The sequence below is a fragment of the Perissodus microlepis genome, chromosome 5 (assembly GCF_051167445.1).
Source record: "Perissodus microlepis isolate ML-2025 ecotype Zambia chromosome 5, ASM5116744v1, whole genome shotgun sequence".
Lineage (NCBI taxonomy): Eukaryota > Metazoa > Chordata > Actinopteri > Cichliformes > Cichlidae > Perissodus > Perissodus microlepis.
Genome location: NC_140465.1, coordinates 30393017 through 30411143, shown reverse-complemented (window position 1 = coordinate 30411143; position 18127 = coordinate 30393017). Strand labels below are relative to the sequence as shown.

General features: G+C 37.9%; 1 protein-coding gene across 1 annotated transcript; it reads left to right on the top strand.

The window, feature by feature from the left end:
* The first annotated feature begins 6403 nt into the window (after positions 1–6403).
* LOC146387591 (adenosine receptor A1-like) lies at positions 6404–8220 on the top strand. Its single transcript, XM_084929324.1, has 2 exons — positions 6404–6828; positions 6959–8220. The coding sequence occupies exons 1-2, from the start codon at positions 6500–6502 to the stop codon at positions 7587–7589; spliced, it is 960 nt and encodes a 319-aa protein (XP_084785450.1). The 5' UTR covers positions 6404–6499; the 3' UTR covers positions 7590–8220.
* Positions 8221–18127: the final 9907 nt, after the last annotated feature.

Here is an 18127-nt window from a genome sequence, read left to right as displayed (position 1 = left end):
CTGGCTCTTTTTAGAGAACCAGCTCTTCTGGCTCGACTCACTAAAAAGAGCCGGCTCTTTCAGCTCCCAACCGGCTCTTCAGGTTGTTTTGTTGCTTTAATTAATTATCAACAATAATATAAAATTATGCACAAAATAAATTACTAATGTAAAAAGATATGTTTTTTATTTACATACATTTATTATATAAATAAATTTATTTATTCACTCCACATAAAATGTAAAAAAAAAAAATTATAAAATACAAAAACCAACTATTTACAATTCAACTTTTAACTATTTAAATTTTCATCTTTTTCCTTTTAAACAAACTTAAAGTGAAACAACACAAAACACTGCAAACCACAACACAATGAATTTCAAATATGCAAAACAAAAAGAAGATGCCCGTTCTCTCTCATATAGGCCTGGGATGGGATGGGATTTTTTTGGGAGAGTGTTTTCCTGCTTGGAATTACATACATAGGATTCAGTGCATGAATAAACTTTCCAAATCCTTTATCATTCACAACTGAAAATAGTTGGAAATCAAGTGCGATCACTTTTGGCTGGTCCTTATCAATTGAGTTCTGTCTTGCTGGGGTCACAGACTTCTGCAAAAACTGTGTAATAGAGCTCTGGGTTGATTTAAGTGGTTGTGGTGGAATACCGTATGATGCTGTAGATGCAGCAGCAGCAGCAACAGTTGCAGTAGATACACTGGCACCATCATTAATATCACACTCAACAGACTGTGTTTTATCTTCTCATTGCACTGATGGGTGGACAGTTTTCAGGTGCCAGTGCAGGTTATTTGTGGAGCCGGCTCTATATGATATCCTTTTCTTGCAGACTCTACACTCTGCCTTTGTATTGTCAATAAAATTTTAATGGTTCCAAATTTTGCTTCTTTTCTTAGTGTCACTCATTTTCTTTACTATACCTTTCTAATGTGACAATGTTATCTCTTGTTGTTGCGCCTGGCTCTCTTTCTCTTAACTCCTGCTCTGTTACTGTGCTACCCTGAGTGTAACTACCACCCCTCCCCCCTCTGCTCAGCAAACACAAGGCTCGTGTAGCAAAAAAAAGTGAGAGGGTAAGAGAAGGAAAGAAAAACACTCCTTTCGTTCCCTCAAAGAGCCGGCCTCTAAGAGCCGTTTGGTTCGCGACCATCACAACACTAGTACAGAGATTATGAGTTTGCAACCAGTGTTGGGAAGGTTACTTTTCAAATGTATTCCACTTCAGATTACAGAATACATGCCCCAAAATGTATTTTGTAACGTATTCCATTACGTTACTCAATGAGAGTAACGTATTCTGAATACTTTGGATTACTTAATATATTATCATGCTTTTTACAACTACATGAATGTACTATTGCTGTGTGATTTATTACTATTACTGAAGGCTACTCACCATATACCAATACCAACTAGATTTTTAAATCTTAATATAAAATGAGTAACAGTAGGTGGACATTAGGTAAGGCTGCACTTTTTGCAGCGATCTCGTATAGAAAACTATTCCGCGCGTATATAAAACAGGTCCACGGCTCCGAAACATATAAAGGGACCTCTGGCTAATACGTCGGGTTCTGTGTTGGGCTTGCAGCCGAAAACTAGCTTTACTTTGTTGTCTGGGTGAACTTGCTAGCGAGAGACAGAGAGAGGCGTTGAAAGGCTGCTCCAACGGAACTTATTGTTTCGGAGAAAAAAAAAAAAAAAAAAAAAATATATATATATATATATATATATATATATATATACAGTCGAGTCTGAATAGCTTACTTACAACTGGACTACACTGCCCATGAGGCTACATTCTTTGGGGATATGCCTGTAACACTCTGCCTATTGTCTTCATATTAAATAATTTTTTGAACAATAACAATAATTAAAAAAAATATTTCTTCACGTCATTATGCGGGCCGCAAGTAGAGGTGACATGGGCCGCGAGATTAAGACCCAGGCATTAGAGCCTCTTAATGCGTGTTTTGTTTGGGTTTCCACCAGTGTGGAATTACCAGAAATAGAGAGGGCATAGCCTAACATATGAAACAGGAAAAGACTGCTGTGTAATCCTTTTATTTCAGCAAAGTAACTGTATTCTGAATACCACCTTTTTAAACGGTAACTGTAACGGAATAGAGTTGCTCATATTTTGTATTTTAAATACGTAGCTCCAGTACATGTCTTCTGTTACTCCCTAACACTGTTTGCAACTCATAGTCTGTGTTCCCATTTAGCCCTTTGACAGACTGGTGACCTGCCCAGGATGTACCCTGCCTTATAGCTGGGATAGACTTCAATCACCCATGACCCTGAACTAGAAAAATGGCCACAAAAATGAACAGATGTTCCAAATAATTGGTCAGAGGTTAAAAGTCCTGTAGTTACCACTTATGTTACCAGTTATCACTGTGGCCACTGTTGTTTCAAAGGGAGGAACAATAATTTATTCACCTCTTAGTTTGATTGTACACCTTAGGCTCTATGTAAAGGCTGCCAAAAAAAAAAAAACATAGGTCCCCATAGGTCGCTTCTGTTTCTCACTCCTCAGAGCTAGTGATGTGCAATACCACTGATTTCCTTTCCGATCCGATACCAAGTAATATTCAGGGTGGTATCGACGATACTGATCCGATACCGATACTTTGTACAAAAACTTATTTTATTTATTGTATCTCAAATTATAGCATCGTAATGATTACAGGACATCAGAGTACTTGTTTCCAACAATGACGGCAGCTGCTTAGTTTTAATATTACTCTTATTTCTCTTTCTGGGTCGCAAAAAAACTTTTAACATATTTTCAGGTGAGAATGTAGCCGTGTAAACTTCAAATATCTGAGCCGATCAACACATTGTTTTCAAACCCTGCAGTCTTTCGCTACTCGGGTTAAACATGGTATATAAGTCACTTAGATAACTTAAAAATGTTATTGTTTGGCTTTTTCAGTGTTTTATTTGTTCGCGAGTAAATCAGTTTGGCTGAGATTAAAATTATTAGATTAGATTAAATTAAATTTAGCTTTATTAATCCCTCAGGAGGGTTCCTCAGGGTTTTCACACAGCTGAATAAACGTCAAACAGAAAACTGATTAAACAGAAGTGTGAGACGGTCGAGAGTTTACGCCAGCGCCCGGTTATATTTTAGATAGCAAGGAGCAGACGGCAGTTTCACTCCACCGAGGGAGCTCGTGCCGCACTACCCGGCTTTCTTTAGACCGCGAAGGCCCGGGTCCTCAGGTGGAAGCAGCCTCTGAATTTGGACACCCCCGCTGTTTCCGGACATTTAACATATTTTATCCGATAAATAAACACTGTAAAATGTATTTATCCCCCCAACAGCCTTTTTAAATGTCTCCCTAGTGTGGCCACAACACCTCACGTTTTTGCCACATGTATCGCAAACCACGTCTCAGTTTTTGTGGAGGTAAAATAGGTTCGCACATGACTCCAATTACGCTCAGTCATTGTTGTGAGTGCGCACGCCAAGGGGCTGCGAGACAGACAGCCTATTTCGCAAATGGCTATGAAAGGCGGAAGAGGAAGTACTTCCTTTGAATGTAGACAATCCGAATGTTATGGTTTCTTTCCACTGTGTTCCTGTTAATGATAAACTACAAATTTACCCTAAATTACTAAAATATCGATATTTTAATGTGAGAATCGATTCTAGAACATAAATGACTGGTATCGGAGGAATCGATATTTCAGGATCGATCCGCACATCACTACTCAGAGCACTGTTCATCCCCTTTGTGCTCATGCAAAGATATACATCTGCACCAGAGTGAAACCTGTAAAGGGTGAATACACTACAGAACCTGTTTATACACTCACTATTTTTTCTTTGGGGGGGGGGTTGAATGGGAGACTTGAAGGAATGGTACAGACCAATGACAATAGTATTAATGGAGGATTAATCTGGTTACTGATTTTAAGAAAATTTCATTTTGCTTTCTGGATTGTTGTTCCATGCTAACTCAAACTGGTAAGTTAGTTTTTATTTATGAAAGAGTTTAAGAGTTTACATTTTATTGTTAAATATTAGATAGTCTGTAGGTTATGTTTGTTTTGACTCCTAAATCTTTCATGCAACTATTAGCAATATCGTTTGTTTAATCCGTCTCCTGATGTTTTGATGTGACACTACTTAACTGTTCGCAAATATTGTGGCATTTTATATATTTATATCTAGACCAGAATGCCAATTTATATTTTATGTATTTTGGATATTTGGAAAATACAAGAAAAGTCTGATTTTGAAAATAAGATAGCTAATGTTATGCTAATAGCATTAGCAAGATGCTAGTTGTACTTATTTCCTCCTCTGAAAAATACTAATTAATGCAGAACACAAGAGACAGCCTATGGGTTTAGAATCTGCTTTATACCCTACCTTGAATGTACAATATTGTTTTCTTGGGGCGGGCTTTGTTTTTATATTTTTAAAGTTGAGGTATAGTTTAACCCGGATCAACTGATCACTCAGGGTTGATATGCTGGTTCTTCATTGCATTACAAACAATGTTATTGACAGTCAAGCAGTATTTTAGCTTCTAAGAAAAGGCAAACTGTAATATTAAATATTAAACTTGGATCTAAATATTTTAATAAATTAAGTAGAGTATTTTTAAGTGTCTGCGTGTGTTCCTATTCGTTGCTGCATTGATTGTTCACACCCTCACTCTGGCTTGTGTGCTCTGTTTCTAACTCAGTTTCTAGCTGCCCCAGTTCAGGTTTTGTTTTGACCTATGCCAGAGATAAAGCTGTGGGTTTTTAGCTGAAGTTTCACTTCCACGAGTCTGCATTTGGGGCCTACTTTCCTGCCTGCTGCACACAGATCCTGACAGTTTTGTGCTCAGCCATTAAATACTTGCATTATTATTTATGTTAAATGAACAATAATGGAAATGTGTTCAGAACTGTTTCAGAGCACATGCATTGATTTCTCCAGAATCCTTTTTGTTGCTAATGCAGTGCTTCACAAGTCGATGATTGCCATTCAATATGATTTTAAGGCCTTTCAAGTTCTCTGGATTCATTAAATCTTTAAGCTCCTGAAAATCTTTGCTTTAAAAAAAAAAATTAAACGTTTATTATTAAACTGTGGAACTATTTAGTCTTTCCAATGTGGTGAAATCATGATCATTTTTATTTAGTCTAAGCCTCTCTGGCATGCTCATGTTAAACTAAACAATGTTTTATCAATGCTCGCAGCTTGTAGACAAGTAAATGAAGGACGTTTTCCATCCTTATTTCTTAATTAGCTACTGTAGTGTTTATTGAAACAATGTGCAAGCAGCAGCATTATAGTGCAACAGTAGAGGTCAGTATAGGTGAAATGGTTTGAGTCAAAGGTAGCCTAGGTCTAGTGCTTTCCCTGGACATTTTAAATAGAAGTATAACATAATGCTTAATGCTTTAGTTTTGCAAATAGATTCAACTGGTCACTTGTCAGGAGGTGCATGATAACGTCACATAATAAAACTGAGGGTTGTTGAAGTAGCTCACTTTTTATCATTATTGGAGACTCCCTTGTGGCTGTTACTTTCAGACAAGCCCTGACGACGAGGCTTGTCTCGTCGTGCACACTTACTAGGGAGCATAAAGGCATGGTGTTGCTATAGCAACATGGCACTTGCATGTTACATAACATTTATATTGGTATTTTCATGGACAGTATGATATTGCATGACCCTAATAACTGGTGCAATGAACATGGTACATTTAGATGACTGGTACACTGGTTATGGCGGTTTAGAGTAAATTAAAGAACCCCTTCTGCACTTTACAGTGCTGTGGCTTTATGTGTTATATTATAACCACATAATTGCAGCAGAGAGAGAATCACTCACTTCCCAAAACAAGCTGGGAATGGACCTGTTGTTTTTTGTTTTTTTATAACTGTCACCATGCATGCTCACAGTATACATAGTTTCTTATACTGCATTTTTGTAATTTAAATAAATTGTTTTTAGTACAGATCTGTTTCACTGTTAAAAATTAGTACTGATACTTCACATTATGACATTTTTAAGCATATTGGCCAATACCAGTCAGCAACTCTCCTGTCAGCTTAGGGGAGAGTTGTTGTAAAATCACATATATGTCTAACCTTATTTATGGTCTGATTAAGGGTTGGTCACCTTACCCATTCAGGCTCTAGAATGATATTTTCAAAACAAGGACTCCCTAACAGAGTGACAAAATATTTATGTTGCTATATTTTGCTAAACCTGTAATTTATCTAATATAACATAAAGCTGCTTCTGTAAACTTATAATAATCATTAGCAAATGTTTTTAGTATAATCTGGCCAAGTTGTTATCAGGATATATCTCATTTCCTCTCAGCAGGAAGACTATGAGGGTTCTTTTTTTAAACGTTAAAAGTTAAGAAAAAAAACTTCCTCAAATGTTTCACCGGAAGGAGATGTGGTGATAATAGTCTTTTTGCACACAATGCAGCTGTACCATTAACCTGCACACACCAACCAGACTGGACGCACAATGAAGGAGGAAGACACTATTTATACCGTGGTGGAAGTGCTCATTGCCGTTACTTGCTGTCTGGGTAACATGCTGGTAATTTTGGCCCTTTGGATCAGTAGAAACATTCAGCAGACAACCTTCTGCCTTATTGTCTCGCTGGCTGTGGCTGATTTTCTAGTAGGTTGTGTGGCAATACCATTGGCTGTAGTGGTGGATGGACGAGTGAAGACTTCATTCAAGACCTGTCTCTTCATCAGCTGTGTGGTCATCCTGCTGACTCTTGTTTCAGTTCTGTGCCTTGCAGCTATTGCTGTAGATCGTTTCCTTCGGGTGTGTATCCCTATCAGGTAGGATGGCCTGCATAACCACATCTTTAATTTATAAGCATTCACCATACTAATAACTTTATGAAAACTTTATGTAATTAAAAATAATTACAATTAGTGTGAAACTGATAGTAATTTTTTTTACTTATAGGTACAAAAGGACTGTAACACACAGACTCTCTTGTTGTGTGGTAGCAGCATGTTGGCTTGCTGCAATTCCTCTCAGCTTTACTCCTATGTTCGGATGGCACAAGAATGAAACTTTAAATTATACAACTTGCAAGTTTACAGATGTCATCCCAATGTCATACCTGGTTTATTTCAACTTTTTTCTCTGCACATTGACGCCTCTGTTGGTAATGACTTCTTTATACATCTATGTCTTTTGCACAATCAGAAGAAACCTTCGAGACAAACCAGGGAGCCATGCCCGAAATTCTTACAATTACTTAAGGAAAGAGAAACAGCTGGCGGGATCTCTGTTTCTGGTACTGGCCTTGTTTGGCCTGTGCTGGCTCCCTCTCCACATAATGAACTGTATTCAGTACTTTAGAAATAGTGAGGTACCAAAACAAGCTTTTAATGTTGGGATTCTGCTCTCTCATGCTAACTCAGCTGTCAACCCAGTTGTCTATGCATTCAAAATACAAAAAATCAAAAGAGCATATCTAAAGATCTGGAAAGAGTGCATTTCATGTGGAACAGAAAAGCAGGAATCACAGATAAGCCAGACAACAGACAAGTCCAGCAGTAACAATGATAGTCTGGCCAAAAATGAATGAAGGCTGACTTCCTTGTTTAATTCTATTTTATTAGGGATCAAATTTGATTGGCTTTTGAAATGTATGTATTAAAACCAGTGACTTGATGATTACCTTGGTGTGTGTCAGGCCTAGAACCAAATATTATATTATTTAGATACTCATATGTTTGCTAGGTATTCAGTTTTAAATTTTCATCCATCCATCTATTCTCTTATCCAATTCAGGGTCACAAGATCCCAGCTGTTATAGGGAAAGGGGTGGGAGTACCCCCTGGACAGGTTGCCAGTCTGTCACTAAATATTAGTTTCTTTTAAATGTGGAAATTTAATCCATCTCAGCTTACATCCTTGGAGTCCATGTCATTTAAACTAGTAATGATGCCGCTTCAGTTCACTTCATTAAGGCCAACTAGGGGACTAAACATTTTTTTAATATAGCAGTTTCACTATCTAGCCAAAGCTTTAAATATTTGCTGTAGCTTACTGCTGAGGGTATGGCATGCAAATAGTTGTTTTAAAGATAGCCCTAGTGTGTACTGATGTAAAGCACGTGTTTCTGTCTATATTGTGTAAACTGTTATATTCACTGTTCTTTGAAGCGGTAGTTAAAGTTAAAGTAAAATAAAATGGAATTGTGTAGGGGTAACTGATGCCTGAGTTCTGACTTTTATTAAACTAAAAAGTCACTGACTTCAGAATTGAAGAATGACATTTCTTTGCCTTAAGAAACTCCTGGGTTGCGTTTGCAGTATGCTTTGAGTAATTATCCATTTGCACTGTGAAGCGCTGTCCAATCAGTTTTGCAGCAATTTGCTGTGCAGAGTATAGCTTTTTTAGAGTGTGCAATTCATCATGTTATGTCTGTCAGCACTCACATCTTCAGTACCTTCAGTACCCACATCTCCAGACCTTGATAATGACACTGCTTCATAGTAACATATTCAATTCATTAAAATGAATTGAAAATGGAGGAAAATTTATAAACTTCTTAAGCCACTGAAGCGTCATTTTCGTGAAACCCCTTGAATTTAATGTTTTAGCGGTGTAGAGAAAACTGCAAAAACTATATATATATATATATATATATATATATATATATATATATAGTTCAACCATCAGGACTTAATAAAGAAATGATTATGCTAGGAAAAAATTCAACCTACAACCTTTTAATTTTATTATAAATTTTATTATAGTAACTGATTTTGGATAATGTTTTCAGATATGTTTATTTAGAAATGTTTCCTTTGGGCCGGCATTTACACTGACATCTACATGTTTCTATAAAAAATACAAGCCAGTAAAGACAGGGATTAAAAAAAAGAGGGGTACATACATACATAACTCAGACTACCTTCCCCTTAGCCCTCAGATGCAGACCTCGGATACTGATTTTGGATAATAAATGTAATGAAAACAACTTCAGACAATCAGTACGATTATTTTATATGTATCACTGTGTAAATTACTGTACATTAAAACTCATCAGACTCAACTGGCAGTATCAATATTCTTGGCAGTATTCTTCTCTTTGAGTCTATAGTACAGATCTATTCTATACAAACTTTCCTTATATCTTTGCAAACATATTTTAAAGAACCTGGAAAAAAATTATAGCTTAGAAGGCAAACATGGGAAACAGAGCTTCGAGTTCTTCTTTTTTATGTATAGGTCTTGTATCTTTTGTTACTTTGTGGTTAGTTGCGATATTATCAAGAATTTCTTTTTCAGTTTACCCATCTGCTAACCTAATGTTGCATAGTTCTTCCACTAAGTTGCAAAATGCAAAATTTTGAAACCTAATATATCATTTAGTAGTCTGTTCATGTAAAACTTTTACTGTGATCTTTCTGACAGTATTAATATCAACGTAATACAAATTCCCTAATGTGACACTGGATATTAAATACTTGTGGATTTACATATTCTGTCAAAGAAATTGTTTTACAAATCTGAAGTCATACTGGAAATTAGATGGCTAACATTTGCTCATTGAAATGTGTTCTTTAAGCTATACATTTTGTCATTGAATTATATTGCAGCTCATTTAAAATTAACTTGTCAAGTGAAAATATGCCTGTTTTTTATTCTGTAAATCTGTTATTACTATATCAGATATATACAATGCAGGTTACAATACAATACAGGTCCCAAAGTTAAGATCATTTGTGGAGCTATAATAGTCTTTTTGCCACAAGATGGCATCAGAGTGGCTCCTTCAAGCACTTATTGTACCTCTCAAGGAAGGTAATAGGCTGTATAGTTATCACCTGAATAGGATTGAGTCCATCCCACAAACTATACAACCTACTACCTCACCTTGCTAGGCTCAACTTCAAACCCAAATGAAAAGCCTTAATAACAAGGCTTTGGTCAGTATACACCAATTAGAAAGGGTAGACAGGTTCTACTGTTCGATTACATAATTAAATGACAGTCTTTCTTTGGACTGCAGTTGTCTTTAAACAGGTGTGGGTAGATTATTTGCATTTTCATGAGTGATGCGTTCCTTTATCCAGGGAGCTTCTCGTGCATATAGGATTTGGCATCTCCGCAGATTAACCTGTTTCCTTAGGAAAGACAGTAGATTGTATAGTTATCTCAAAAGGAGGACGTAAACCCCACAACTATTCAATCTACTACCTCAACCTTAAGGACAGATAGTTTTTCACGTAGCAGTAGAAAATGTGTCAGTCAAACTGTGAGACAAAGAGAAAAAACACACGTTTTTAGATGTCAGTATTCACCTCGGAAAAACAGTTGCTGAAATATTTTAGTGTCTTTTCTTCATTTTTCGACTGACCACTATAGACCACATCGATTAAATACACTGATACCACAGAATGATGTAGTATGGTAGTAGATTTACCAAGAATTACTTTCTAGCTTCATTTCCACATTCCACTGTAACCTAAGCTCTAAAATCAAGGCCTAGTTCATTATAGAGCTGATATCCTGTATCTGACTACTGGCTCTTGACATATGAAATATATTTGACAAGTGTTAAAGACTGAAATGTGACAGACACGTTACCCTGTAAAATTAAAGTTAATTTAAAAAATAGCACATAAAGTAAGACAAAAGTTTCTAATAATTTGTCCATAATTCAAGACAACTAGAAAAACAAAGTTCTTTATAATCATGTCTTTTTTTTTATAGTTTGCTTCCCTCCATCTCTACAACCAGAAAGTAATGCATAGCGAAGGAAGAAAAATGGCTGTACCTCAGCCATTTTAGGGAGCTGTTTGGCACCCATCCTCAACATCTGTGGAGCGACTGTCTCCTCCTTGCAATTCTTGAAAACATAGACCTCTCCAAACAATGTTGGGGAATGTACAAAGAGCAATGTAAATTGGTTGTTCTTGGGCTTTTTTTTGGTGGTGGTTGTTGTTGGGGGGGGTCCTTCAATAGAGAAACGGAAGGTTTGACTTCTCAAAATTGCCCTTTTTGCTCAGTGTGACAGCCAATTTAAAGCCACTGAGAAAGAAGTTTGTTTACTGTGCCAGCTGGAGTCTGGGACACAAGCTGGGTGGAGCTGTCCAAGTCCAGACAGAACCATGCTTTGGTCGAAACAGCTCAGCCCAGGCAGTGTTGTGGTAGATGACCAGACCGTGCAAAGGCTGGAACATTTTGCATAAATTTGCATGTGAACGGTGGTCACTGAAAAGCCGCTTGGCTGCTCATTAACATTCTGAATTCCTCTTTGGCCCAATTAATGTCAACAGTGATTGAAATGTTTTGGCAGTCTGTGTGGCTGTGGTGACAGGGCATGCTCACTGGGGCTTGAGGGAGTGAGTGGCATTAACTGAGATGATGAATTAATCAGATGCTTAATGGTACCAGATTCTTCTAACTGGCTGGCCAATGCAGACGGGATGGAGAGAAAGCAAGAACAAATCAAATTTGTGTTGTGACCAACTATCACTATACGATTCACTAATAATTTATAGCTAGGTTTAACACCTGTTTACAGTAATAATATAACTTGCACCATTTCTTCCATTCAGTCAGCATGATAAACTAGCACCCCACCTGCATAATGTAACATGATATGTGACCGTTTAGACTCATATGTTTCTTAGAAGAATTTCGCTTTTTACAACCGGAAGTGACGCTTTGAAATAGTCTTATTCACAAGCTGCAGATCAAGGGAAAATGGCTGCTCTGTTGTTCATCCATAACTTTTATCTGATACTCAGAACAATTAGCATTCCAATCAGTATATCACTGACACAGTTATTCTCTTTTGCCTCGGGTATGTATATATGCCCAGAGAAGCTCATTTCACAGCAGCAAACTTACGACTTCTTAACGAAATCTGTGTTGTCAAATGCTCAGATAGCAAACAACTGAGTATTTAGGCAATAATAATGCATAAAAAATACCCATTTCAAACTGGCGCTGGTCCGTGATGATTTGCAGAATACAGGGCATGAGTGTCGGGGACTGATCTGGGTTCTCCTATGCTGCTCCTTCCAATGTTTTGTGCCAAGAAATGGGCATTGTCTGCCCTCCAAGCTGAATCTCAGTGAGACAAAAGTGGGTGATGTCGTGGATGCAGCATGGCAGAGCCCATAACTGAGGGGGGAGGAGAGTGTTGGCAGCCAAGCAATCAGAGAATGCCATGTCAGACAAGGGTTGTGATGCCACACAGTAAGGTATGGTGGTGTAGCCTGCTGCCAGATGCTCAGTGCATTGCCGGCTATGTGAGCTAGGTGTATACTACTAAAGAAAGGTCCATTGTTCCATAAGCATGCTTTGTCCATATGTTGAACAGGTATTTGTTTTTTGTGTGAGTCCATCCTGATCCTGTTTAAACTAAAGTAAAAAGAGTGAATATACATCTTGTGGGCAGTATGTCTTTATATTAAAACATATTTCATGTCAACTGAAAATCAAATAGCTGACTTTTTTCAATTTCTTACAAGAAGTACTTGCTAAAAGGATTTAGCAATTCTTTTAGAAAGAGGATTCAGTGTTATTTACACGCATTCTGTTAATTTTTAGTAATAGAATTTCGCGGCACAGCCAAGAGGTGGAGGGTGTTAGGTTTGGTGGGGTCAGGATCCCATCTCTACATTTTGCAGATCGTGTGGGTTTTTTAGGCTTCAGCTTACACTGCCTTGGGATGAGAAATTAGCATGTCCAAGTTTGAAACCATGGTTCTCAGCCAGAAAAGGGCACTATGCATGAGTGGGAATGAGTTTCTGCTCCAGGTGGAGATGTTCAAGTGTCTCTGGGTCTAATCCCACACGCTGGTGTTCGTTCTTGTGGTGACAAGGTAGACCCACTGGACCACCGTTAAATATCTGCTTCTGATTCGAACAGGGCTAACTCCCAACAGCATGCTAGAATACCATTAGACTGGTTTTAGTTATTGAATCTCTGACCCTATAACAAATAAAATATGCCCAGATCTGAAGGATATTTGGTGTGGACTTCAGTTGGTCTATAGTTCAGAGTTGCTGTGCTGATTTGCAGTAAATGCAGTAAATTCTGTGTTTAAAATTATTTAACATATGAGCTGTTGCTGTTTGTTATCAGTGGTTACATATCGGCTTCCTCTTTAATAGATTCAGCTCGATGGTATCTGAATTGCTGCAGTTTTTTTTTTCCAATGAAAGTGCAGTGTAAAGATATTTTAAGATACTATTGAAAACTTTAAGCTCTGTAATTTTATTTTAGTAATTCTAAACACTTCCACTGAGGAAAATTGTGCATTAACCATGGACTAAACTAAACTAAAATTTTACATCACTGCTAAAAGGCTAATGCTGACAACTTGCACTTTTAAAATATTTTCATCTAATGTGCAAGTAAAGTGCAAGAGTGGGTTTGTTTATTTCGTGGTATTTTACTACTGCAATGAGGCTCGAAGGCTTCTGTCTGTGGTTCATATTTTGTTACAGGCTGGGAAGTTTTCCTCGGTCTATAACTGCAGGCCATGTTCCTGTTATGCTATACGTACTTCTCAGTTAAGAACAGCTTCACATATGAATCTTTATATATACACACAGTGACATTCTCATGAGACCTGGGTTAAAAAAAATCTTAGCAAATACTCTTTAATGTCATATTTTTGTCAACATTGGCTGCTTAGTATCTGTACAGTGAGTGTTTGCAAGTGTAAATGATCACATGGCTGTGTTTTTAAAGTAGAGTTTTTAGTAGCAATAGTAGGAAACTACTGTTATATGATCTGTCCTCTTTCTGACTTAATATTCAACAGATATTAACAAAATTGCTAATATTGTGGTGAACCATCTCTCATGGCTTTTGCTCGTAACTTTGTTGATTTCAAGACTGTGTAAAACGGCTGATGTCAAAAGAGTGAGACGTGCTGTTTATAGCCCAAAATTATTTTTTTCTTTAACAGGAAGAGCTGAAGTGTGTATGTGGCACGACTTGATAAAAAAGCAACACCAAAAGAGAGACTTTGATCCTGGTAACTACAAAGTAACTCCAATTACGGGGAGGAGAGAGATACAAATAGCAGAGGATATGGCTTTCCAAACAACATGTCATCAAGCAGCAAAGCAAGTTCATTTGAGGAGAACTTGGGGGGAGGAGGGAATAAGTTCATTTTCTTTCGCGTTCTCTCTCTCTCCCTTTCTGCCCATCCTCCCTGCGTTCCTCCCACTTCTTTTTTTCTTCATTCAGCCTTTCTGTACAGTATGCAATAATAGTGTTGCACACACTCAACACAAACTTAAGAGCTGACTCGACTGTATGCAAACAAAGCAGCACAGCATATGCCAAAATGTTTACAAAGTCAGTTTGCGTAAGTCTAATTCATGCAAGAGTGTAATTTGTCTAAAAAATGATTTTTCCTGTAGATTTACTAACTTAAACTATTAACGCTGCTTTCAATAGCTTTTATGATTGAAAACAAACACTAATAAACCAGAGAGGCTTGATGTGAAACATAGTGCCGTAATCCTTAATACAAGCCCCTTCATGTATTGTACAGTGCTTGCAACAGATGGATCTGGTTCATACTGGTTTTCAAACAGGCCTGTCAAACAGCAGTATTCGAGAAAACTACATTAATAATCTAGTTTCACTGTATGATTGAAACCACAGGATGCTTTTTCATTTTCGCAGTAATAGATGTTTAACAGCAGATACAGTGCAGCGGGGGGATTTTTTGATGTTGCAGAATTCGCGCACCTATGCAGCAGTCCTGCAACACAAACACCAAAGTGTTTAGAAAAAAGCACCAACTGCCTTTTTATTACAGAGAATTTCCTGTTTGAAACGTGGAGCTAATAATCACTTTTTTTTTTCCAAGGGCAAAGTTTGTTCAAACTACTGCAGTTACAATGTCTTTAGGCTACGACTTGCTGTAAAATATGCCAGAATTTTTGTTTCTGTTGCAGATTTGTGCTTTAAGAGGCAGTAATGTCAGTATTAAAATTTCTTTTTACTTGGTGGCATGTGTTTTTATCAAATAGTGCTACGTAAACAGACTTCTCACATTAGTAAGTTTATACAAAAGCTTTGCTTGCAATGCATTTAGCAGAACAAATAGTATGTGAAACAAAATCCCTTCTCAGTAGCAGTTAAGATTTAGGCTTTGTGTTCGGTGCAAGCGAATTAGACACGTGTACAGTGTGGAAGGTGACAGTAAAGGGAGTGTAAAAGTGCAGACATGAATAAAGGGAGGCTTAAATACAAAGAGGAACATCAAGGCCTAAACAGAAAGATAATCAAAAATGAGAAATACCTGAGGGTTTGTTTTTGTTTTTTTGTCAAGATCAGGATAGCGTTCACCAACAAACAATAAGGCGGTGGTGCAGACGAAAAATAAAGGCGGCTTAGAAAAGAGTCAAGAATACATTTCCACATCCCTCTCTTTTGCTTGCAAGACGAGGGAAAGGCTGAGTAGTGTACCAGCAAGCAACCCCACTCGAACAAGGGCTGGGGCTTGAGAGCAGTTTTTGGGCCATGCCCTCCTCTCTCCCTGCCCACTTTTGCCTTACTGCCAAGAGAGAGAGACAGTAGGAGAAAGGGAGCTCGGCAAACAAATCACATAGTCACTAAATTTTACTTACATGGTTCCACAATATATACAAACTTCATGTGGCTTAGAATTGAAGTTCCCCACACTAAATGGGAAAAACCATATGAAGCAAAGATTATGTGTCATCAAATAGACATCTCACTTTACTGTAGGATTTGCAGCTGGGAGGGGATAAGAAATGCAGAGAAAAAGACAGAGATGTAAGCTTGGGCAAAGAAATCAGAAGTGAGTACTTACATGCTGTGTTGTAACAAAGCCAAAGGGTTTGACAGATTTATCTACAGTTGGGAAAGACTTCAGTATTCCTGTAGCATTTCAGAGCAAATGAGTTAAAGGCTTCTCTTGGAGCTGAGCATTAAAGGCTTTTGTCAGCAGTTGGCATCATTCCCAGGTAGTACATGCCTCCCAATTTCATCGTCGCTCAGGACGTCTTTAGTTGTTCTGCACCTGCCTGTGTCTTTATTCAGATTTTGAGCAAAGCAGCAAAGGCAGAGTTCGCCTTTCAGACTTTGGTTTAGTTTTGTTGTAGCTGAGAGTGGAAGGCCCTGTTTACTGTCAACATAGCGAACTAAATGAGTGGCCTCGGGTGTTTACCACAATACATCCTGAAGTAACAAACTGTGTCATCGAGCTATGAAGCAAAAACAAAGGCAACAGTGTAGGCCAATCTGTGAAAATAAACAGATTCAAAATAATGTTGCACACGGAGCTTCACCGAGAAATGAAAATCACTTTGATAATCCCATATTCCAGTCTTGAATAGAGCGTACAGGTTTAATGTTCGAGGGTGTCCCTGCAAGAATGCCAAAGACAATGCATCTTTCCTCAGGCAACATCCAAGACAGCTTCCTGAGTGACGTCACTGAGTCTTCATTTTTCTTTTATTAATTTCTTACACATACTTTGAAGCCTTTCTCTTCCAATGCAGTCTTCGATCCAGAACATTTCTGTTGATAATCTTGAAGACTATATACATTGTCAAAGAAAGAAAGCGTGGCTCTTTGCTTTTTTTATATCTCGACAGGCTGAGGAAGAGGTAGGAGCTGCAAACTCCTTGCACAGATCTTACTCTGTGTCTTTCCCGTTCTGCTCACGAGCTTGTAAAAGTTTCAGCTGCAAAGATTTGGGCCAGCCTCCGCTGGCACCATTTCAAAAGAGCACTGCCTGTTTCAGAAGAACAGCGAGGACAAATCTGTGAGGAGAGCGCTGTCTTTTTGCACTCTCTCCCACCACCCACACTCTCTTGGGGGCTCAGGGCAGTGACCGCTCTCAGGACTTTTACTCTGCTCTCAGGGTAATGTCAGCTCATGCCAGCTCAATCCTTAAGGCAGCAGTACATCTGTTAGAGATCCACGATGGTTTGAATCGCTCAAGCAAGCCTGGTCTCTATCACAGACACCCAGAGAATAGGAAATGCAAGCTACAGCACTCTTTCCTGGATACTTTGTCCTACTTTTCAGATGTGTGTCAAGCTCTCACGAGGCTCAGCACTCCTTGTGTTACAGTTCGCACAAGATCCTGGCTGCTCTGCCTTTTTCTTTTTTCTTTTCTGCTCCGAGTGGCCCCGGGATTCTCGTCTAACCCTCCACGTTGCTGCCTTCTTAAGAATGTATAGCACTCCAACTGTGCTTTTTATGCAACTTTTACACAGAATGGCATTAAAGAATAATGAACTCAGTGACAGGAAGTGCAAAAAAAATTAGGTTTATGTTTTTACTGATGCAGTAATTTAGCCTGAGTAGTGATTTTCTCATAGTCTAAGAGTAAGCTCTGGGTCTCAAGGGGTTTTAGTTGTTATTCGAATACTTTTTTGAGTAGTGGGCAGTACTGTGCTATAAAATCTAAATAAAGAATAAACTGTTTTTTTGCTTTTTGACCACACCTTGAGTTTGTGTCAAATTTCTAGATTCTGAATCCTTCCCTGCTACATTGCAACATTGTATTACTTTTGCTATCTATACTCAAGAAACACTATGACCCTTCACACAGCTATGTACAAGTATCACATATGAGAAGCACACTCACCTATGCATATATGTGTATCTTTGTGTTTATTGTATATTTTTACGGGTTTAGTTGGTGCCAATGTGTAAGGACTCTCTTCACTGGGACTCTACCCTTGTTTACATTTGTCATCACCTAGTCACCTACAATCTAAGGCAACATTTAACCTTTTTCAAGAGTGTTATGGCTATGTAGTTTCAGTTAATACACTCTATGTTATACAGCCTTTAGTTGACCTGCTATTATCCAGCTCAGAGGATTTTCTAAACAAGAATGAGCTACTAGCGAGGCTTCTGAGAGAGCCAGTGTTTCTAATTTGTTCCTTCATTGATTTGGCAATTTTTTATGTTTGTGCCTTAGCAAACTTTGGTTTTCAGCATGTTTTTTAATCTTCCCATCAATTTAACCCTTGGAAAAGCTCAATTATGAAAATAGAAAGATAATTTATTGTTTCACCCTTTACTAAAATCAATATATTAGTGGCATAAATGAAGAGGTTTGTTCATTTAGGTGTGTCTGTTTGTCCATGC